General features: G+C 39.3%; 1 protein-coding gene across 2 annotated transcripts in view; it reads right to left on the bottom strand.

Annotated features, from left to right (window-relative positions):
- LOC111148192 (echinoderm microtubule associated protein like 6) overlaps positions 1 to 21,469 on the bottom strand; it is a 272,095-nt gene that overhangs the window by 80,755 nt on the left and 169,871 nt on the right. For both annotated transcript variants that reach the window (XM_022504656.1, XM_022504657.1), the window contains exons 12-16: positions 21,036 to 21,142; positions 17,234 to 17,352; positions 14,977 to 15,163; positions 12,854 to 12,959; positions 5,750 to 5,843 (exon numbers count right to left, since the gene is read on the bottom strand). In XM_022504656.1, the coding sequence (XP_022360364.1) occupies positions 5,750 to 5,843; positions 12,854 to 12,959; positions 14,977 to 15,163; positions 17,234 to 17,352; positions 21,036 to 21,142 (613 nt within the window). The remainder of the gene's footprint in view (positions 1 to 5,749; positions 5,844 to 12,853; positions 12,960 to 14,976; positions 15,164 to 17,233; positions 17,353 to 21,035; positions 21,143 to 21,469) is intronic.

Below are 21,469 nucleotides of genomic sequence, written 5' to 3'. Positions count from 1 at the left end.
CTAACCAGAAAGTTAGAATGTGGAAGACTGTCCTTCTGCCCTAATAAAGGATGATTCCTCATGCCAGAGTCCTAAGTAATTCACCCCATAGGGCCGCAATGTAAATTCTATCAGCAAGTGCAACAGAAGAGGGAAGGAATGTCCTTCTTTCATAAGTCCAGGGCAGCTGCACAAAGGTAAGTTGGTTCCCAAATGTTCTATTCAGAAACCTTCATTTGCTTAGAGGCCCAGGCCTGTGATTTGCACTCTCTTTTTTTGTAGAGGTAGCCCACAACTTGGAAGAGTAAAGGAATGACTGATCTTCAAAAGGAATGATCCATCTTCAAAAAAGATTTGAAATAGCTTACAATACACCAAAAACCATAAAATACCTATGAATAAACCTAACCTAAGAAGTAAATGATCTGTACTCTGGAAATGAATACTGATGAAAAAAATTGAGGAAGACACACAAAAAATGGAAAAACATTCTATGCTAATGGATTGGAAGAACAAATATTATTAAAATATGGCTATAGTACCCAAAGCAACTATACATTTAATGCCATCCCTATCAAAATACCACTGGCATTTTTTTTGCAGAGCTAGAACAAACAATCCTAAAATTTGTATGGAACCACAAAAGACCCCAAGTAGCCAAAGCAACCCTGATAAAGAAAAGGAAAGCTGGAGGCATCACAATTCAGACCTCAAGCTATATTGCAAAGCTGTAGTGATCAAGACAATATGCTACTGGCACAAAAACAACCACAGATTGATAGGACAGAATAGAGAACCCAGAAACGGACCCACAACTATATGGTCATCTTTTTTTTTTTTTTTTAAAGAGAGAGAGCACGTGTGAACATGGGGGAGGGGCAGAGGGGTTGGGAGAGAGAGAATCCCAAGCAGACTTCACGCTTGGTGTGGAGCCTGACACGGCATTCGAACTCATGACCCTGAGATCACGACCTGAGCCAAAATCAAGAGTCAGATGCTTAACTGACTGAGCCACCCAGGCACCCCATGTTTAACTAACCTTCAACAAAGCAGCAAAGAACATCGAATGGAAAAAAGACAGTCTCTTCAACATGACATATTGAGGAAACTGGACAGCAACATGCAGAACAATGAAACTGAACCACTTTCTTACACCATACACAAAAATAAATTCAAAATGGATTAAAGACCTAAATGTGAAACAGGAAACGATCAAGATCCTAAAGGAAAACACAGGCAGCAACTCCTGGGACCTCGGCTGTAGCAGCTTCTTACTAGGTATGATCTCCTGAAGCAAGGGAAACAAAAGCAAAAATGAACTATAGGGACTTCGTCAAGACAAAAAGCTTCTGCACAGTGAAGGAAACATCAACAAAACTAAAAGGCAACCTACGGAATGGAAGAAGATGTTTGCAAATGACATATGTGATAAAAGTTTAGTATCCAAAATCTATGAAGAACTTCTCAAACTCAACATCCTAAAACCAAATATTCCAGTTAGGAAATAGATAGAAAATACGAATAGTTATTTTTTGAAAGACATCTACATGGCTAACAGACATATAGAAAGACACTCAACACCACTCAGCATCAGGGAAATACAAATCAAAACCATGAAGAGATACCACTCACACCTGTCATGATACCTAAAATTAACATCACAGGAAACAACAGGTGTTCATGAGGATGTGGAGAAAGGGGAACCCTCTTACACTGTTGGTGGGAATGCAAACTAGTGTGGCCACTCAGGAAAACAGTATGGAGATTCCTTAAAAAGCTAAAAATAGAACTACCTTACAATCCAGCGACTGTGCTACTAGGTATTTACCCCAAGGCTACAAAAATACCGATACAAAAGGACATGTGCACCCCAATGTTTATAGCAGCATTACCAACAATAGCGAAACTACAGAAAGAGCTCAAATGTCCACTGACTCCTGATTGGATAGTGGGGTGTGTGTGTGTGTGTGTGTGTGTGTGTGTGTATACATACTTACATACATACATACATGGTGGAATATTACTCGTCATTAAAAAGAATGAACTTTGCCACTTGCAACAATGTGGATGGAACTAGAGTATATTATTCTAAGTGAAATAAACCAGAGAAAGACAAATACCATATGATTTCACTCATATGTGGAATTTAAGAAACAAAACAGATGAACACACGGAAGGGGGAAGAAGAGAGAGAGAGAGAGAGAGAGGGAAACACACCATAAGAGACTCAACTATAGGGAACAAACTGCAGGTTGATGGAGGGAGGGGGTGGGGGGGATGGGATAAATGAGTGATAGGTATTAAGTAGGGCACTTGAGATGAGCTCTGGGTGTTGTACATCAGTGGTTAACCACTGAATCCCACTCCTGAAACCAATACTACACTATATAGTACTATACTACACTATATAGTAACTAGAAACCAAATAAATATTCGAAAAAAAAAATAAAAAAGGAGAACATATGCTTATAAAAAAATAAATAAAAGAGCCTACAATACAGAATAATAACAAAGAACAAGCCAGGTAATAGTAAGAGTAAAGTGAGAGGGCATACTGGCAAATGACAAAAAGAAGCCAGTTGCAGAGCCATATGTGAAATATCTCACATATGAATAAAAATGGATAAGCATACTAGAACAATATACACTAAAGAACATACGCTAAAATGTTGGCTCTGTCGTGGGTAGTAGAATAATGGATTATTTTCATTTTCCTGTTGGCGCTTTTTTGTGCTAACTTTTCTATGTTGATCATGCATTATTTTGAAAACAGAGAAAAGAGTAATGCATGTGATTCTAAAAAAGAGATACTCATTTTTAAAAAGGAAAGTGAGAAAAGAAAGGTGCCAATTTGGTCTGCAGGAGACTTTATACCATTCCCTAAATGCATGTCCGGGTGGGGACCTATAAAAAACCGAGCAACAGGGCTCACATGGAAACACAAGCTCTGCAAGTCTGTGTACCTGCTCTTCCCGGGCTCATGTTTTGTCCCTGAGCTTTCCAGGAGCACGATTATGTCACACTGACAGTGTAAGTATTCTTGTTAGGCACCTTGACTACTGTACCTTTTGCCTCCTATTCGTGCTTCTGAGATGAAGCCTGTCAAGAATAGTTAGTCACTGTCCCCTACAGTCCTGCTACTGGTGTAATTGATTTGAAATGCAAATAAAGGGACATAGAGGCACCTGATTATCTCCTTATTCTTCTGACTGACACTGATATTAGGCGATTTAACTCCTGTCCATAAGAGATTGGCTTTGGTTATTAAATGGGTTACTCGTCTATAACACTAAAGTCTGATCAACCTTCAAAAGGGAAAAAAAAAAAAAGACTGAAAAAATTCATTTGTAACGGAGGTGATTGAAATCTTTCATGAAAATTAGCAAAGAGATAAAAGAACTGTTCAGAGATTGGGATTAAGTCTCAGAGCAATCTTGTAGTAAGAGCTCCACGTGCCAATCCCGGATTTCTCTAGTTTCTCTGAGCTGAGAACAAAGGAGCTTCTGTGCAGCATTTTCACAAGTGCAGGCGGCGCCTCTTAGCCCTGGTGTCAGCTGGTGACCCGCCATGGCTCCTGCCTTGCCCATCCCTCCAGGGGCAACTCTCACATCCTGGGGTTGGGGGTTGGGGGAGGCTGCCAGAAGCAGGTTTGCAGCTAAGCCTGGCTCGTGCCCACCACTGGCATGACTGAGACACACAACTACGAAGTGAGGGGTGTCACTGAGTGAATCAAGCCCTCTCAGGAGCTATGAAGACTCCTTGAAGCCTTAGTGGCTTCAAGTAAAGTGTCTTCAGTAAAGTAAAAGTGACTTCAGTAAAGTGTCCCCTGTTTTTCTTTGTCACTTCTTTTATGGCCCAGTTTTGGTCTCTGTGTGTGTGTGCGCGCGCGCGTGCGTGTTGTTGTTGTTTTTTAAAGTAATCTCCACACCCAACGTGGGGCTCAAATTCACAACCCCGAGATCCAGAGTCTCACACTCTCCTGACTGAGCCAGCCAGGCACCCCTAATGCCCCAATTTTTAAGGTTTCTATCTGCCTAAGCGTGTAACTGAAGGCAACAGAGTTTTTATTTGTATATTTGTATTTATTTATATTGTTATATGAATTTATATAAATATTATGTAAAGAGGTACTTTAGTATTTACCTATTTATTATTTTAAAACCTAGTTGTCTTCAAAGAACTTTAGCAATCCGTGACATTCCTTCTTGGAAAGAGCACTGGTTAATGTTACAATTGCAAAAATATTCTTGGAGGGCAATTTTGCAGGTGTCCTGTTTGGGGAATGTGACATAAGGCTTGGGAGCAATTCCAAAAATAAAGTGTGCTACTAATATAATGGTGTTAAGTCACCTTGTGTTAATTAAATAGAAGTAATACTACCCAGCATATAAAATATATACACTTAAAATTTTAATATTTATTTCTTCCATTTCTCTGAATGTTCCTGGCATACAAAAGCTGCGCCACAGAAGGTTGCAGAGGGTTTTCTAGCAGGAAAATTGCTTTTCTATTGCTTTAGAAATGCAGACATGTGCTTTGCCTAAAATAATCTGCGTTTCAATTGGTATGTTATCGGAAATATTAAACTAAAATTCAGTGTATTAGTCTAAAGGAAAAGCAGAGTTCTAATGAGGAGCTGAATCTGAGTACTAGTAGGGAATGATAAAACAGTGTGGTATTCTAGAAAGAGAGACCAAGAAAGCCCACTTGGGCAGGCAGATTTATGAGTTGTTATTTGCTGCCAAGAATTTCATCTCAATAGCACTTATCAGAAAATCTTCTGTCTTTCTCCTAAGATGGTCAGCTGGAGTCCTCAGGGCTCCATCTGTTCCGCTCTGAGTCCCCAGCAACTGACAGATCTTCATTTACTTAATCAAATTGCCAAAAAACAAAAAAAAAACAACAAAAAAACCCCCAAACCCTATCTTCCTATGTAATACTGTGAAGGGAATTGTTAATTTACAAAGTGAACAGTGGGGTTCAAAGCCATTACCTTAAAAATGACTTTATACTGCGAGACAGAAACGATGTTGGTTCATGTGGAGAAGAGCTAGTGGAGAGGTAAGCTGATAACCCGTCTTGAGCAGCGAATTGTATCACTGGGCCTGGGCTGCCAACTATGTTGACCTCTGACCACGGCCGGGCAAACAGCTAAGTCCAGCGTAAGTAGGAGTAGAAAGCAGTGTTCAGACCTCGGGCTGATTCAGCAGGGAGGGAGGATGGGGTCAGGGAGGACAGGTGGCCTATAAACAGCAGTCGGTGTTGGAAAGTCTATTTATAAGATGGGGAGATTAGGGAAACAATTTGCCTGCTTTGAAAGCGAGAGGCAGATGCACACGATGGGGCCTCCTTTCCAGCATGACACAGCCTCATGACAAATGGTACTTCTGACTGGAGTGACATTGACACTCCTCTACCATAGGCAAGATGGTCGAAAAACAAGGGGCGAGGCCCAAGTCTGAGAATAGCTGCTTTTCTACTGCTGGAGAAAGCTTTGATAAAGGCAATGTGTAGATTACTAAAAGCAAAGTGATGAGTAACTTTCTGGAAAGGGTTTCAGAATTTTCCAGTTCTCCGAAACAAACATTAACTGCTCTAAGTCAGGTCTGTCACCATAAAATATTGTAGCATGTTTTCACTTCAGTGTTAAGCTTTCCATGTGAATTCCATCTGAGTTTGAAGATGAAATCTGACCAGAAAATGGAAACTATTGGCCTTTACTGAAACGAGTGAATCAGCAGGATGCCGCATGACCTCGGCACCGCCTTACCTTGTGGTGGCTATCTTTTCTCCCTTTTTCCAGTCCCAAAACACAATACTGTGAAAATCGTCTAAACCAACCGACACCAGACATTTTCCATCAGCTGTATGAAAACAACACAAATGGCAAATGACTCATTTCTTCAATGAAAAACCAAAACATTTCATATACTGTAAAGACAAATATGAAATGGATCTTAAGAGTATTATTTAGGCTACAATATGTTAGAAGTATGATATACTAGCTGGACCTCACGGAATGGAATGCCTAACTAGTAACAGTTGAGCTTCCTAACCCATCATAACTGGTTGATGAATTTAATCACTGATCTAACACTCCAGTCTGAGACACAGAGCTGGGGGAGGCCTCCCAGGTACATCACAAAAACCTTGTCTATTTTATGACAAACAAAGCTCATGACATTTTCTCAAAGAGCCATTTGGCTTTATGACTCAGTCTATTTTCGGCTTTAAAAAACCAGATTCTATTTAAATCTCCAATTAAGAGCATTATAGAAACTAAATTTCATTTCAGAAATTCTTTCAAAAGATATTATAATTAAAAAATCTTAATCTCTTAGATTCCCTGTTTCAAATGTACTATGCTTATTATAGGATATTTAGAAAATATAGATAGAGGAAACTTAAAACTCATCCCAATTTTTAGGCCTACCTTTGGTATATATCCTGTCAGTTTCTCCACATGCTTTTTAAAAACAAAACCAGGATGATAATGAATATACTATTACCTAATCTTTTTTCATTTGTTATATGATGGACATTTGCCTCTAGTATTAAATATTATTTATAATATCATCAATGATGACTATAACATAGACACTTGGGTTATTTAAAAAAAAACTTAAAATATATTGTCTATGTAATTAAATTGAAAATCAAAAATAGTATATATGCTTCTTCCCTTCAAGACCAAGGAGGCCACAGAGTTAGCAAGTCTTCCCCTTGCTTCCTCCTCACAAGCCAGACTCACAGGAGGAGTGTCTGGGCTCAGCGACACCACCTTAGCTCCAAGCTGACTGGGAGACGGGAGATGGGTGACTAGATTCACTATCAGTTTAGCAGGTGTCTTCTGGGATGACAGAGGACCCACAATATGGGGGCAAAGAAACACAAGTATCTAATATGCTATTTTTCCCCAGTCCACCCAGGGTCTTAACTGGTATTTTCAAAGGCAGGTCTGGGGTAGATGTCCCATTAGAGTGGCCAGGTAAAATAAAGGAGGCCTAGTTAAACTAGAATTTCAGATAAGTTATGAATAATTTCTTAGTATATGTAGGTCCCATGCATTCTTTAAATTATGTATTTACATGTGCATTGCATGGAACATACTTGTACTAAAAAATTATTTGGCCTTCTGTATTTCCATTGGCTAAATCTGGCAACCCTCCCCATCTGCTAACTAGTGCCCCACCTGTGAGTGCCCTTCTTTGTGCCAGACGGTCCCCCAAGCCACCAAGCTTCCGTCTCCAGAGGCAGCAGCAGAGTCAGAGAAAGGAAGAGCCTGGCTTAATAAACAAATCCTCCTCAATCCTGGACTAAGTATGAGGCAAGAGTTTGAAAGTTACATGAACCCTTTCAAGCTATTAGGCTCAGTACCAGATGAGACATTCATGCTTTCCAAAAGTGCTAAATTATCAAGGGATTACGATACACAAATGTGTCTTCTGAATCAAGATGAAGGATAGTCCTTATACTTAACCATTACCAGGCTTTAAATTGTGTGAGGTCTCTTTCTAAACTGTCATGGCTTCCTATTCATTACCAACATTACTCTTTCTGTACCTCTTGGAATGGCCTGGTTCTGCTTCTGTAGTGCTATGTCTCTGTATTTTGGTGACTTTATTTTTCGGAGATTCCGCTCTCCTTTTTTAGCTTATAAGCTCTGCTAGGGCTTAGAATAATCATATCCCATTTCCTTTGTGATCCTCCAACTAAGCTAGTTTCCAGTAAACGCTGAGGATATTGGTGACACTGAGGAGGAAGAGGGAGACAAAGATAGGGTGTGCATACGGGGGCGCCTGGGTGGCTTAGTCGGTGAACTCTCCAACTCTTAGTTTAAGCTCAGGTCGTGATCTCGGGGTTCTAGGATCAAGCCCAGCAGTGGGCTCCCCACTCAGTGGGGTGTCTGCTTCTCTCCTCTCCCTCTGCCCTCCCCCACTCACACACTCTCCCTCTAAAATAAATAAATCTTAAAAAAAAAAAAAAAAGAATGTGTGTGCGGGTAGTATGAAGGGAAAGACAATATGCTATGTTATCTAGCTATACAAATTTTATTTGTTTTAATTATCATTTCTTTCAAAAACTTGGCACTAATATTCAGTGCCTCTTTTTTCCCCATTTATTAAGTCTACATTTTGTGTTTCCTTTCATAACCTGTGTATCTATATTAATATATCCTTAGAAGGCAAGCATCCACACATTGAAAATGACGGTTCAAGTTCTGTGCCTTTGGAAGAAGGTCTTGGAGTAAATTAATTTTGGGATGCTTTTATTAGCATTTCTGCAACGCCCTATCAGCTTTTCATGGTTATATTCCTTTCTACCTCAATTCATGACTATGAGGAGAAATGAAGAACAGTCAAATCCAGAGGTGCCTCAACAACCTCCAGATGTGCCTCTTCTTTAGGATAGTGACCTTTTCTTACATTCTGTGGGTGTAGGCTATTTCTGCATACCACATGGTTCAGAAATATAATCGGCCACCTTTTTTATCTTTTCCCAGTTTTTGCCCTCTTCCACCATCCCCCAAGGAGACTTGGCTTTTGCTTTGAAAATCCATTGTTCCTTGACCAGTTGGAGGTTTTGTTGTTTTTTTTTTTTTCAGCCATATTTTTAGAGTCAAGGTAATGTCCTTTTTAAATCTTTCCAGTCACAGTATGTATTAATTATGGATATTTGGTGACATGGTCCAGAAATAATTCTAAGGCACTTAATGTCAACAGTAAAGGGCATAGTGGAAAGAGAAAATCTCTACTTCAACAATTACAAGTTGGTCCCTGCATTCAGGGCTCATAAAAAAATGCATAGATGTTTAGAATTGAACATAGTGAAATCCAGTTGGTCTTGGAAGTGCCCTTGCGGAAATCAGAATTATTCAGTGAAGATTTTAAAAAACATGAGTAGGATATTAAACTTAAAAAAAATTATGTGGCTGAAATTTTGTTTCTAATCTGGTTTTCTATTAACGTGGAGGCACCTTCTGTCCTGTAAGCACAAAATCAAAGATAGCTCCGTTTTTCCCTAGTCAGTGGTAATACACTCACAGAGCAAAGAGTCTCTGAATTAAGTGAGATCATGTAAATTCATTCCTTCTTATTTACAGAGTTATGTGTTATGTTCTAAGAATTGTTTTTCCATTAAAAATGTCTTTTTGTTTGCTTAGCAACAGTGGCAAGAACAGATTAATCTAAACCCCCACGTATGACTGCTTATTTGTCTCATTTTCACATCTATTTGTAGCCTGCTCTGTATTTCCATGACAATTTGTTCTTCTAATAAGAGACAAATGTCCTATCAGGTCTCTACAATACCTCCCCAAGTGAGCTGGCTTATAAGAAATGGATGGATATGGGGTCCTGAGGTACACAGATGGTGCCACCAGCTAGGTAATGGCCAAAGTTGGGCCCTGCTCATGTGGATTAATAGGGAAATCTAAGTAATCTCTCTTGGCATGTTGACTTAGGCTACTCACTTTTCTAACACTTTCCAAAAGAAAGGTATAGTTGCTCCTGTTCCTATTCACATCAATGTGTGATTCGGGGCTGTTCTAGGACAGGGTTCTCTTTTCACTGGGAGTTGTTCATATGGCACCTCTGAGCACCATCATGCCCATTCCACCTTTACACCAGCAAGGTGAGGCGGGGCAGCTGGAGACACTTGCCTTTGGGTAAACAGGGGACACGGAGGGCTCCAGGGAGGACTCTCACACTCAAAGTTTGCACTGGCTCTGACGGAGGGCAGAGGCAGGAGTGGGCAAGAGGGCTCAGTGGAGAGTTCCTGGCATAGCTCTTGTCAGCTCAAAACCCTAGGCCTGGTGGCCTTCTTATTGCACTGAGGCCAGGAGACCTGGGTTCTAGCTCAGGATCTGCCATGGTCTGACTTTTACCCCAGCCATACCAACAAACTCTCTGGATCTCCATTCTTGGTCTAGAACGTGATACAGGGCTTTTTGTTTTATCATCATCATACAAAGTACTATCAATATAACTTAAATCAAAGAGACCTCTGCTCACACCTTCAGGAGGTGCCAGGGAGACCACAAAGATCAACCAGCCATCATAATTTGTCTCAGGTAAGGGTTACACATTCAAAGAAGGATCAAACACAAGTTACCGGGGACCAGCTTACTGCTACTAACTCATCTCTATTCAATGTCTTTGATCAACATTCCTCTAATCCCTTCCCTAAAGGTATGCAAGTAACAGGCATTAGATCTTTTGATGTTTCTTAATTTAAAAACCAAGAAATTAATTCTACAGAAAAAATATTCTAATGATTATTAAATTCAATTTACATTATTCTAAATTTCCTGCCACTCTGCTTATACGTTAATACACATATACACATTTCCAGTGGAAATCAGTGAATAGATGCTATTTTGAATTCTATTTTTCTCTTTCACTTAATACATAGAAATATGTATGAAATACACATAGTCTGCAGACTTGTCATTTTGAGTTATAGCTTTTATTACATGGTGCCAAATTATCTGCTGGAGTTATAGAGTCAATTTTTAATGTTGTCAAAAATATGAATATATTAGATTCTCTATAATTTAATGCACATTTATGTTTTATTTTTGCTAATGGGTCTCTTACTACTTCTCTAAAGCATATTTTGTAATATAATTTTTATATTAAGTACATACATATGTATTGGTTCACAGAGTTAATTTTAGGAAAAGGGCAGCTGAGCTACTGAGGAGTAGAGCCATGGAAAAAAAGCAGAGGAAATTCATTCACATCTTTGGAAGAGAACCATGTTTAAATGCAAATTATGATTTCCTTTCAGATTTTACTGCTTTATCAAGGACATACAACACTCCTATTTTAAAACTGTAGGCCCATCTGACTTCAGGAAATTCAGGACTTTGTATTCACTGCCACCGGGTGTGTCATCCAGGCTTACCGCGGGCAGGCGGCATGCAGAACTGTTCTCTCTCCCTCGGTACTCAATGCCTTCCTGACCTCACATGCCTGCCAGTGTGGAGTAGGGACTCTTTAGCCTGGAGTTTTATTAGTTCAAAAACCACAGAAAGGGGCGCCTGGGTGGCTCAGTGGGTTAAAGCCTCTGCCTTCGGCTCAGGTCATGATCCCAGAGTCCTGGGATTGAGCCCCGCGTCGGGCTCTCTGCTCCGCAGGGAGCCTGCTTCCTCCTCTCTCTCTGCCTGCCTCTCTGCCTACTTGTGATCTCTGTCAAAAACCACAGAAAGTATCAAATAGCCTCTAATAATGATACAACAATTCAGATTTGTACAGTAGTTTACAGTATGTGAGAGTATGTAGTTACAGACAATCCCCCCAACACTGCCCCATGTTACTGGAGGTTAAAACATAAATGAGATCATTTTCACCCAAACATGGTTTACAGTGTGAGGTTCTAGTAGTAGCAGTGACAGGTGAGACAAATGTATGAGGCAAAGCCTCATTCATTCCTTCACAGTTTTGGAGTCGCCTCTTTATCTGCAGCACAACAACGTGCACGGTGGGGAGGAGAGGGACGGGCTCTGCTGGCCCAGCAGGTTACTATGTGAGAAGGGCACTAGCACTAACAGCTACTGCACCACATGGACCCCAACAGGCAGCATGAGGACGATGACAGCCACGGGCCAGGGGATGCAGAACAAGGGGAAGGTTATTTCTCCCTGGAAGGTTGTATGAGAAACTTGCAGCATGATCTTAAAAGATGGGAGGACGTAAATGGGCATGTGGCAGCAGCATGAGCAAAGGGACACAGGCAAAAAGAAGGAGAAACATGCATTTCGGTTCTATGGCTAGGGAGACCTAACAGAACATGAGTGAGTGGGTGGGTGGAAACACCGCAAAGGAAAGTTGAGGCCACATCATAGAAGGTCGTGAATGACCAACCAAAGGCTCAGCCCTGAGTCAGCCAACCAAGAGGAGTCCACATGGTAGCAATGTAACTGTGTTTCCAGAAGACTCCAGAACTGCATGGGAAGGACTGAGAAAGTGGGAATGGAATGGAATCAGAGTCCAGCACGACTATCATGGCAGAGATGAGAAGGAGTTCAGGCTTGAGCGAGGGAAGTAGAGAGAGGGGGACAGAGGAAAGAGAATGCGGTTTTGGGGTCACGGAACTTAATGATTAACATTACACACACTGCACATATTAAACATCTGAATGGAATTTAGAAAAAAAATTAAAGAATCAATTTTTGGTAGAAGGTTTATAATTTTTCTACTTATCTAGCTTCTACAATTGGAATTTAAAATTCCAGGTAAAAACACCTCTGGTGATAGGACCTCATTCTCCATTCTAGCTTAAAGAAACAACCTCACCGTAAAGGAAATGACATTCATCAGCTAGTATTCTAATAGTACTGTGTTCAAGTCTTAAATTAAGGAGATGGAAAACCCAGCTCTGTTGTTTTCAATCTGAAATTTATTTCCAAAACACGAGTGTGGTAAAGTGGCCCTTTGCAGAGAATTTGCAGCCCTCCCTCTAGTTTTGTATATTTTAAATTCCAAGTGCCACACTCCCACTTATTTGGAGAGACGAAATTGATGTTCTGAGTCACTGCCAGACATTTGCAGCTAAGACTCTCTACAGCAACAGCTGCTCTGGATTTCAAACAGCTCAAACAAATGCAGAGCACAGTGTGAGCTCTGGGTAATGACTTAGGAGAGAGGAAACTGGTAGAGGATGTGTAATCTAAATAGCACATTTTTTGTGTGAGGTATTCACATATCTGATTTCCGGTCTGAGTCTGGATAGCTGACGCACCAAGGGCTTAGTTTATTACAAATAGAACTCGACTAAATAGGAGGCTGTAAAAACAAAAACAAAACCCCCAAAACCTGGGCCTAAGTAAATACAGAACCATCAGTGACTTCTGTGGAAAACAGGTGCTTACCTGAAAAATCGAGCGCACACACTCCTCTCTGGTGTTGTCCTTTCAGTAGCGATAGACATTTTAGAGTTTGTGTGTCCCACACGTGAATAGCAGCATCTCTTCCAACCTTAAATAACAGGATGAGTGTTATTAACTAATCAGAAATTTTAGCGAGAATGATTCCTAAGGGTCATTCTTAGAGAGCCTTCGAGTCAGGTGCTGCTCAGAAATCCAAAACCACACATCTGGAGAGCAGGAAGCCTCTCTCAGAAATCATCTGGCCTGACGCCGTTATTTTCCTGATGAGAAAACAGAGGCACAAGGAGTCTAATAGGCTCGTTCTGGGCATCAAACTGGTGCCAGGCCGGCCTAACTTGGCCCATAGCTGCCAGGGAAGGTACAATCAAATGTCCACTGTGCTTTTCGGGTTAGTTTGACATTTCTCTCTCCTGCCTTCTCAACTCCACATACAATTCCACTTCTTGGTCAGGAAGTCACCTGCACATTGTTATGGTCCTGACCTCAGAGTTCTGTTACCCATCTCAATTATCTCACTCATCCCGAAAAGGCCTGGCCCCGCTTCTCCCCTGGGAAATGACAGTTTCGTGGCTTACCTCTTCTTAAGGTGGATTCTCCTTGAGAGGATACAAACTTCTCTCCCACTAATTCCCAACAATGGAATAAAATTTTAATAGTAAAGTCATTTTCCTCACTTAATTGTAAGGGGAAAAAGAGCCCTGTTGGGTGAAATGAGTATAAGAGGGAAAATGGGACATGAAGGCATTCGCAAAACTAAGCAGAATCCAGCCAACTCCTACACTGTTGTATCGAGGCACAGTTACCCCTGGAGTGGTTACTGGTGTACTGATTTGTCACTGGTCTGTCTCTCAGCAATTACAGTATAAAATGTGGTATCTCCTCAGGGGTTTACACAAAGAACCGATCTCTGCTCTTCTTCCAAAGCAAAGTTATTAAATGCACATGAATCAAGCATCATCTGTTTATAAGAACAATAAAAGGGGGGAGGGAGGAGAGTGAAATGTAAAAGTACAAAGTAGTCATCAATTACTTGTAAGAAACTTCATCATGTCAGCTAATTCAAAAGATATGGTCTAATATACAGTTGCTAGCAAACCAGTATGTCAGTTAATGGCACTTCGCTTTTGAAGGATTGTAATCCTTTTATGAATTATATGAGAGCTATGGACTTTCCTCTCCTCCAATGCACATTTCTGGGGAATGACTCCCTTTATGCCCTCACTTTCACCACTCATCTCATGAACATGAGGCTATGAACTCTGTGCAAAGACTTCTCCACCACCTGTACATCAGGTCTCAGAAACACTCGTTTCATGTTAATTTCTGACCCTCATACCACATGTTTTTCCTAATTTGCCACTTACGTTGTAGATCAGTTTAAGTCTTAAAAGCTGTTAAAAGCCCATGATAAAACTGAACCAAAATGTACTCCTTCCATTAGAAGAAAAGAATACAAAACTGAAAATACTATTAACATTAATGCTTTGCCACAAAATAATGAATCTGAGTTTAACGGATTTTTTGGTTAATTAAGTTGACTTTATCTCTCCCCTTTCCAAGCACAAAATGACTGAATGCAGGCCTCTGTTTTGAGTGGCTTTTCAATGATAGGTTCAATCCAAAGTTAGGCATCCCAAAATGATTCTGAAGGAATTTTGTTTTTTTTTTTTGAAAGGTTAAAATATAAAATGATGAATCAGTCAAAATTCATGGCTTTAAGTTTTGCAAAAATAACTAGATGTTATGTTAGTATTAAAATATGGTTCATTCAATAAACATCGATTACCGAGGATACAATAAGTACTGGGTGTACAGTAAGGAGGAAAATATCTTAAGACTGCATTCATGGAACTTGGTTTAGTTTTAGCTAATCCTGTTCATACATACCATGTCAAGATGAAATCCCTCAGAGGCTTCCCACAGAGCTTTAATATAGCCAGTGACATTCCCACCATCACAACATGACCCAGCTTTCACTGAATCTTCAGCTTCATGCCTCATGTTTGTTTCTATCAAGTATTTCTTAAACCAGTATGTAAACTAGGTTCAAAACTAAATCCTGTCTCTCTTTGGCTAGACCCTCATCTCAGAGGAGAGATCTCTACCTGCCCAGTGGCCACGTAGTCCTTCACTGGATGGATGGTCAGGCTGAGAATGTCATCATCATGCCCCAGGTACAGCCTCTGGGAGTGTTGCTGTCTGTTGTACACGACAGCAACTGCAGCAATGTGATAGACCACTTCCCCAGTCTGCGTGTAGAAGAGATTGTTTCTACAGTCGTAGCCTCTGTAACTGAAGCACAGGTCCAAGAAATGCACAGTAGCTGAATGGACAGTGAGTCAACAGAGCAGGAGAGATCAGAAGACAAAGCTATCACATTGATAGGCACATGCACAAGCAGAACCTCAGGTATCTCCAGAGTCGCTTGGGACAGTAATCTTCAACAGGGTTACAAGGAGCTCTGAGGACATGTGAGGACTCTCTAAAGGGCAAATGTGCCCTGGTAATTTTAACAGAATTTGTTCCTAGAGCCTCAGCTACTGTGTATGTGTTCTTTCCTAAGTGACCAGTCTGAGAACACACCTGTGAGGAGGTGCAGCTTTTCCCTTCCCACTTCCCCTTTCTCTATCACCTTCCTCTCACATTAGAAAGCCATTCCTCTGTCCACCTAGAATCTTACTATGGTGTGTAACCATAGTAACATCGAACTATGGTTGGAGCATCGAACCTCCCAAGAATACCAAAATGAACTCAAGTGCGGATGTTGAAAGTGAACAATTTCAAGAACTAGATATGAAGTTCTTTTCCAAGTCAAATGATTTCCAATTCTTTGCTTTTAACAAAATTGAAGAGTGATTTAACTGAATTGTCAGGTGATAGATCATTATATTTTCATGTGATGTACCAAAATTACAAAATACACCTGTTTTGCAAGAGGAGTTTAAAGTACTGAGTAAGATTGGTATGATAAAATTGCTTCCTTTCTCATCTACTTATTTATATAAGCTTTCTCAGTTCTCATAACTATTAAAAAAGAAAAATGGGACTAGAATCAATACTAAACTCTATCACATTCTAGCAATAATATGTGTGCATATATATCTGAACTCACTGAAAAAATCTTATTAAAATTGCTTTCCAATAAAATTGTTTATCTTTAGTAACTACTTATTAGAATTTGTGCTATGTTTATGTTGGTCTGACAAGCTTTCGACTACTAAGAGTTGTAACAAAAATTCAATCCAAAAAAGAATGAACACTAAGAGCAACAATGTCCTGTAGAAATATGATGCAAGCCATGTAGGTAAGTGAAAATTTTCTACATTAAAAAAAAGAAACAGATGAAATTTATTTTAAGAACATTTAACCCATTATGTCTATAATATTATTATGTAATCAATATAAAACATTTAAGTAGGCTCTATGCTCAGTATGGGGCTTGAACTCATGACCTCAGCTGAGATCAAGACTGGAGCTGAGATCAAGAGTCTGACACTTAATTGACTCAGCCACCCAGGCACCCCTCAATATAAAACATTTTAATGAGATATATTACATTCTTTTTCTCATACTAAGTCTTCAAAATCCAGTGTGCATTTATGCCTACCACACATCTGAATTCAGACTAGCCATATTTCACATGCCCAGTGGCTTTAAGTGGATATCATTCCAGATAACACAAGCTAGAGACTTAGGATCACAAGGAATTAAATTTAAATTGCACTTATATACATTTCTTTCCTTGCAAAAAGTATGATAGGGTGATCAATAAAACCTTTTCAAGCATAAAAATACTACATTAGTATAAAATTCTATGGGAGAAGTAGCATAGAAATACGAGCTCAGGTACTTTTTAAATTGGGGATGGTAGGAATCAAATATCTATGACTGATCCCCTTAAATGAATGATGTATTTATAAAGCACTAGACATTATATTCTTCACAATCATTTAATCTTACACTGAAAAATTTTAGATGTCAACTTAAAGTGTGGAAGGTTGAACATTATTTTTAAAATTCTAAATTATTGTGGGCATATGTAAGCAAAAATGTTTGAAGAAGTGGAGCCAGCTAAATAGAGCAGGAGATATGGGGGTAACAGAAACAGGGACTGGGGAGAGAACAGAGTGGTGAACAATGAGCCACAGAAACATATGCGTACAGAAGTCAATGAAGCATGAAAAATCTAGATACACACATTGTTATGGCCACAGAACATCAACTGAGACAACCGGACAGAGAATCATGGTTCCAATATTAACTTCAGGTAAGTAAACACCAGAGAGAAGAACCAGCCTGAAGTGGGACAGCACCAAGAAGAGGGGACCCAATGGTCTGACAAGGCTGGTGACAGGCACCCACCCGTGTATGAACTGGAGTTTCAAGCTGTCCTCAGGAGCCTTTTCTCTTTTGAGGAAGGGCACTGCATGGTTTTTCTCTTTACTTTGTTGCTTTAGCTGAGGTAGATCTTCTTTGTAAACCTTAAAGCATAGCAGAAACATTTAGTTGAGACTCTTCCAGGTTTCAAAAATATTAATATCTTGGCATTGTCAGGAGGTCTTTAACTGCAGAAAATTAAGTTTTTGAGAACATCAGAAGCAAAAAATGATCATCCAGAGACAAAAGTTGGTCATTATATATAATGATCAAGGGGTCAATTCATCAAGAAGATATAATCATTTTAAATACATACCCAACATCAGAGCACCAAATATATAAATCACATATGAACAGAATTAAAGGAGAAATAAACATCAGTAGTGTAATAGTTGGGGAAGATGTCACTCTGAACAATGGATAGATGATGATTCAGACAAAGAATCAATAGGGAACTAGCAAATGAACACTGCAGACCAAACAACCTAGCAGACATATCCAGAACATACCAGCCATCAGCAGTAGTACATGCGTTCTTCTCAGGACACATCAGATGTTAGGCCACAAAACAAGTCTCAATAAATTCAAGAAGATAAAAATCACATCAAGTATGTTTTCTGGCCACTGTGGTATGGAAGTAGAAATCAATCATCACGGGAAGAAAGCTTCAAAGTTCATAAGCTTGTGGAAATTAAACCACACAGTTCTGAACAACCAACTGATCAAAGAAGAAATCAAATGGGAAAAAAATGTCTTGAGACAAAAGACAATGGAAACACAACATAACAAAACTTACAGGATACAGCAAAAGCAGTTCTAAGAGGAAAGTCTGCAGCTATCAACATATACTTTAAGAAAAAAGAAAACTCTCAGATCAACAACCCAACAATATACCCTCAAGGAACAAGAAAAAGAACACACTAAGCCCAAAGTTAGCAAAAGGAAGGAAATAATAAAGATTAGAGCAGAAATATATGAAATAGAGAATAAGACAATAGAAAAGACGAACAAACTCAGAGTTGGTTGGTTTTTTGAAAAGATAAACCCAATAGAGTACATAAAGCATGAGAATGAAGTTTACTTCCTAATGAACAAAACTATCCTGAAATAACTTTTGAATCATTGGGATTTAAGATCATCTTGAGTTTAAATAATTTATATTCAGAAAATATAATTTTCTGGTAAATAAGAAAGGAAATTATTCAATAAATTATCAATAAAAATCAATAAAATGATTTTCTATAATTTATTCTAAAGCAAGAAATCTCTTGATGATTCTGACATTTGCAAAATGCTGACCTCATGAATCTTGGTGATCACTCTGGAATTATCTTCTTTCATGATCTCACGCATCTTGACAGATCAGACTCTAAGATTTCGAGCAAAGCTCCTGGCCTAACCGAGGACCCAAATTGTGCTGCGGACTCAGAGAACATTTCCTACAATCTAATCTAAATGCAGATAAAAAGTAATATATCTCTATCATGTATTCATGCCCTACTATTGAGAGATACTAATTTAACACAGTCAAGACAAAGTAAATCTATTAATAATTGCTCAACTTCATAAAGGAAAAATTTCATTTGATAAAGCTAGGTAACTAAAAGATTATTATCATAATAAAGTCTCTGTCTAGGATTTAACCAAAAATCTTTAAAATTAAAAACAAAAGGAAGTCAGAAGATACTTCATTACTGCTCTGTCTATTGCAGCTGCAATGAACTAAGCTTGTAAAAGCTGAAGATAATTATCCATCTGAGCCCATGGTGCTTTTTTCAGCTCATCAACTACTCAAGAGAACTGAATTCTGGTCTTGGCATTTCTACTGCTTATTTGAATATGCCTCATAACCTCTGTGGACTTAAAATTCCCATCTGTAGAACAGAAAAAAACTTCCTGCTCAGGAGTAACTCAGCAACAAAAAATAATATGAATCAAATAATATAGATAAAAGCTTTAGAAAATCAGATGCAAGGCAGAAATATAAATCCTAGGCATGGATTTCAGTATAGTCAAGCCTTTTCATTCTTTTACTAGCACCTTTTTACTAAATACAAAACTCCCAACTAAAGAAAATGGTTTTTCTTTTTTTTTTTTCATAAATTTTATGCTCATTTTGCTTAAATTCCATTTCCTCTTGATATCAGGGTATAATATTTAGTGTGTGTGCTTATTTCCACATTAATAATTTCCTTTCAATCCTCACCTTTAGTTTTATTGCATTATACATTGCACAGTCAAGCTGATTTCATCAAGAAGTTGACCCAAACCATCAGTTCTACTGCCTTTGTACTATTCTTTCAAACATGGAATCAGTGAATGATGATTACGGGGTGGAAAAAAAAAGTCATTGTCTGGAAAGTTTCAGTGCTTATGCAGAGGCAAAGCCAAGCAATACATAGAATGTGCACTTTGGAGAGAAGCCCAGATCTGCATTCTTATCTTAATACTATGGGTGATGTGGATGTGGACAAAGTACTTAACCTCTCAGGGTTATTGTGGGTTGGATTTGGTGTATGGAAAGCACAGGATCTGGCCCCATAGAGACACATGATACACGGCAGCGGTCCCAGCCTCTATGGTAATTTCCCTAGGCAACACTGACAGCTGCTGTGTCTGAAATGGAAGTCTTATTCACTCCATGTTCAGGTACACAGTCTGCTCCACAGACTCTCATGAAATGACAAGGAAGAAAATAGAACATCTATGGTTATCAACCATAAAAAAGAGATGAGTCTCCAGATTCCTGCGAAGGATGGCTCTCTTTAACACTCACCGTGTTATGTCTATTTTCAAAAAATTCAGACCCAATTTGATTGTGATTGTGCAACTTGTCTACTAGAGGTGATTTCCAACTGGAGAGATCATGCATATTGTATTTGGGCTTTTACTTTAATTAAATGGACAATGGTCTTTGTAATTGGTCTTCATAATAGTCTATGTAAGTTAAGAGAGAAAGCAGGACACCAGCTCACTTGCAAAGTACCATGGCTCTGAGGCTACCAATTCTGTAAAGAAAACACATGCTTTCATGATGTGTTAGAAAATGAAAAATTGCATATTTTTCTGCAAAAAAAATTTTTTTTTAAAGATTTTATTTGAGAGGTGCCTGGGTGGCTCAGTGGTTAAAGCCTCTGCCTTCAGCTTGGGTCATGATCCCAGGGTCCTGGAATCGAGCCCCACATCAGGCTCTCTGCTCAGTGGGGAGCCTGCTTCCTCCTCTCTCTCTCTCTCTCTCTCTGTCTGCCTCTCTGCCTACTTGTGATCTCTGTCAAATAAATAAATAAATCTTAAAAAACAAAAATATTTTATTTGAGAGAGAGAGAGAGAGAGAGAGAGAGAGAAAGAGAGTGAGAGAAAGCAGGAGAGGGTGTAGGGTCAGAGGGAGGAGCAGACTCTCCGCTGAGCAGGGAGCCTGACTTGGGGCTCGATCCCAGGATCCTGAGATGATGACCTGAACCAAGGGTAGATGCTTAGCTGACTAAGCCATCCAGGTGCCCCTGCAAAAAATATTTCAAAGTTGTAGATGCTAAAGAGACAGAAACCCTATCACAGGTTCAGTTTTAAAACTGGCTACTACCTTCCACTTAAAAAAATTTTAATAATGTGAAAGGGTAAAGGCCTTATTTTCAATCTGCACTTAAAGACAAGAGGCAGGGGATTTTCCTTATTCTTGTCTTGATTCTCTTCTGCCTAAGTACCAGACATTTTTAGTGCAACGTCCAAAGCCAATGAGATTGACGTTCTGGGCTGTAAAGCATCTGTTATGAGCTCTCTGCTTACTGACCTGGCGATCATAATTGATTTGAGTTTCTTGCTCAATATCAGAGTCCAATTCTGGTACATCAGATAAATCCGAATCAGATTCTTCACTGTAGGAATCAGTGCCACCTTCTGCAGAAATACAACCCATGAGAAACAAGTGAAGTTTGGAGACCCAACAGAGCTTACACATTTATTTAAAATATTTCCTTTCTTCTAGCAAAGTAAATTTAAAAATCACTATGCCATACTTTTCCTTTTATGTAGGTTCTTAAAACATCTTTTTTCCCTCATCTTTTGGTTAAGTTCAGCACACTCCTTTCAGGAGCATTAACAGATAAGGGCAACTACTCCCCTTACCCCACCCCGGCAGCAAGACTGAACTCATTTCCACACTTTTAGGAGATAACAAATCTTTGCGTTTTAAGTTTTGCTTTGGGAAAAAAAAAAAAAAAAAAA

The sequence above is a fragment of the Enhydra lutris genome, unplaced genomic scaffold (genome assembly GCF_002288905.1).
Source record: "Enhydra lutris kenyoni isolate GAN:26980312 unplaced genomic scaffold, ASM228890v2 scaffoldscaffold18, whole genome shotgun sequence".
NCBI classification, from domain to species: Eukaryota; Metazoa; Chordata; class Mammalia; order Carnivora; family Mustelidae; genus Enhydra; species Enhydra lutris.
Note: the sequence above shows the minus strand (reverse complement) of the source record. Positions and strands in the feature narration are given on the sequence as shown.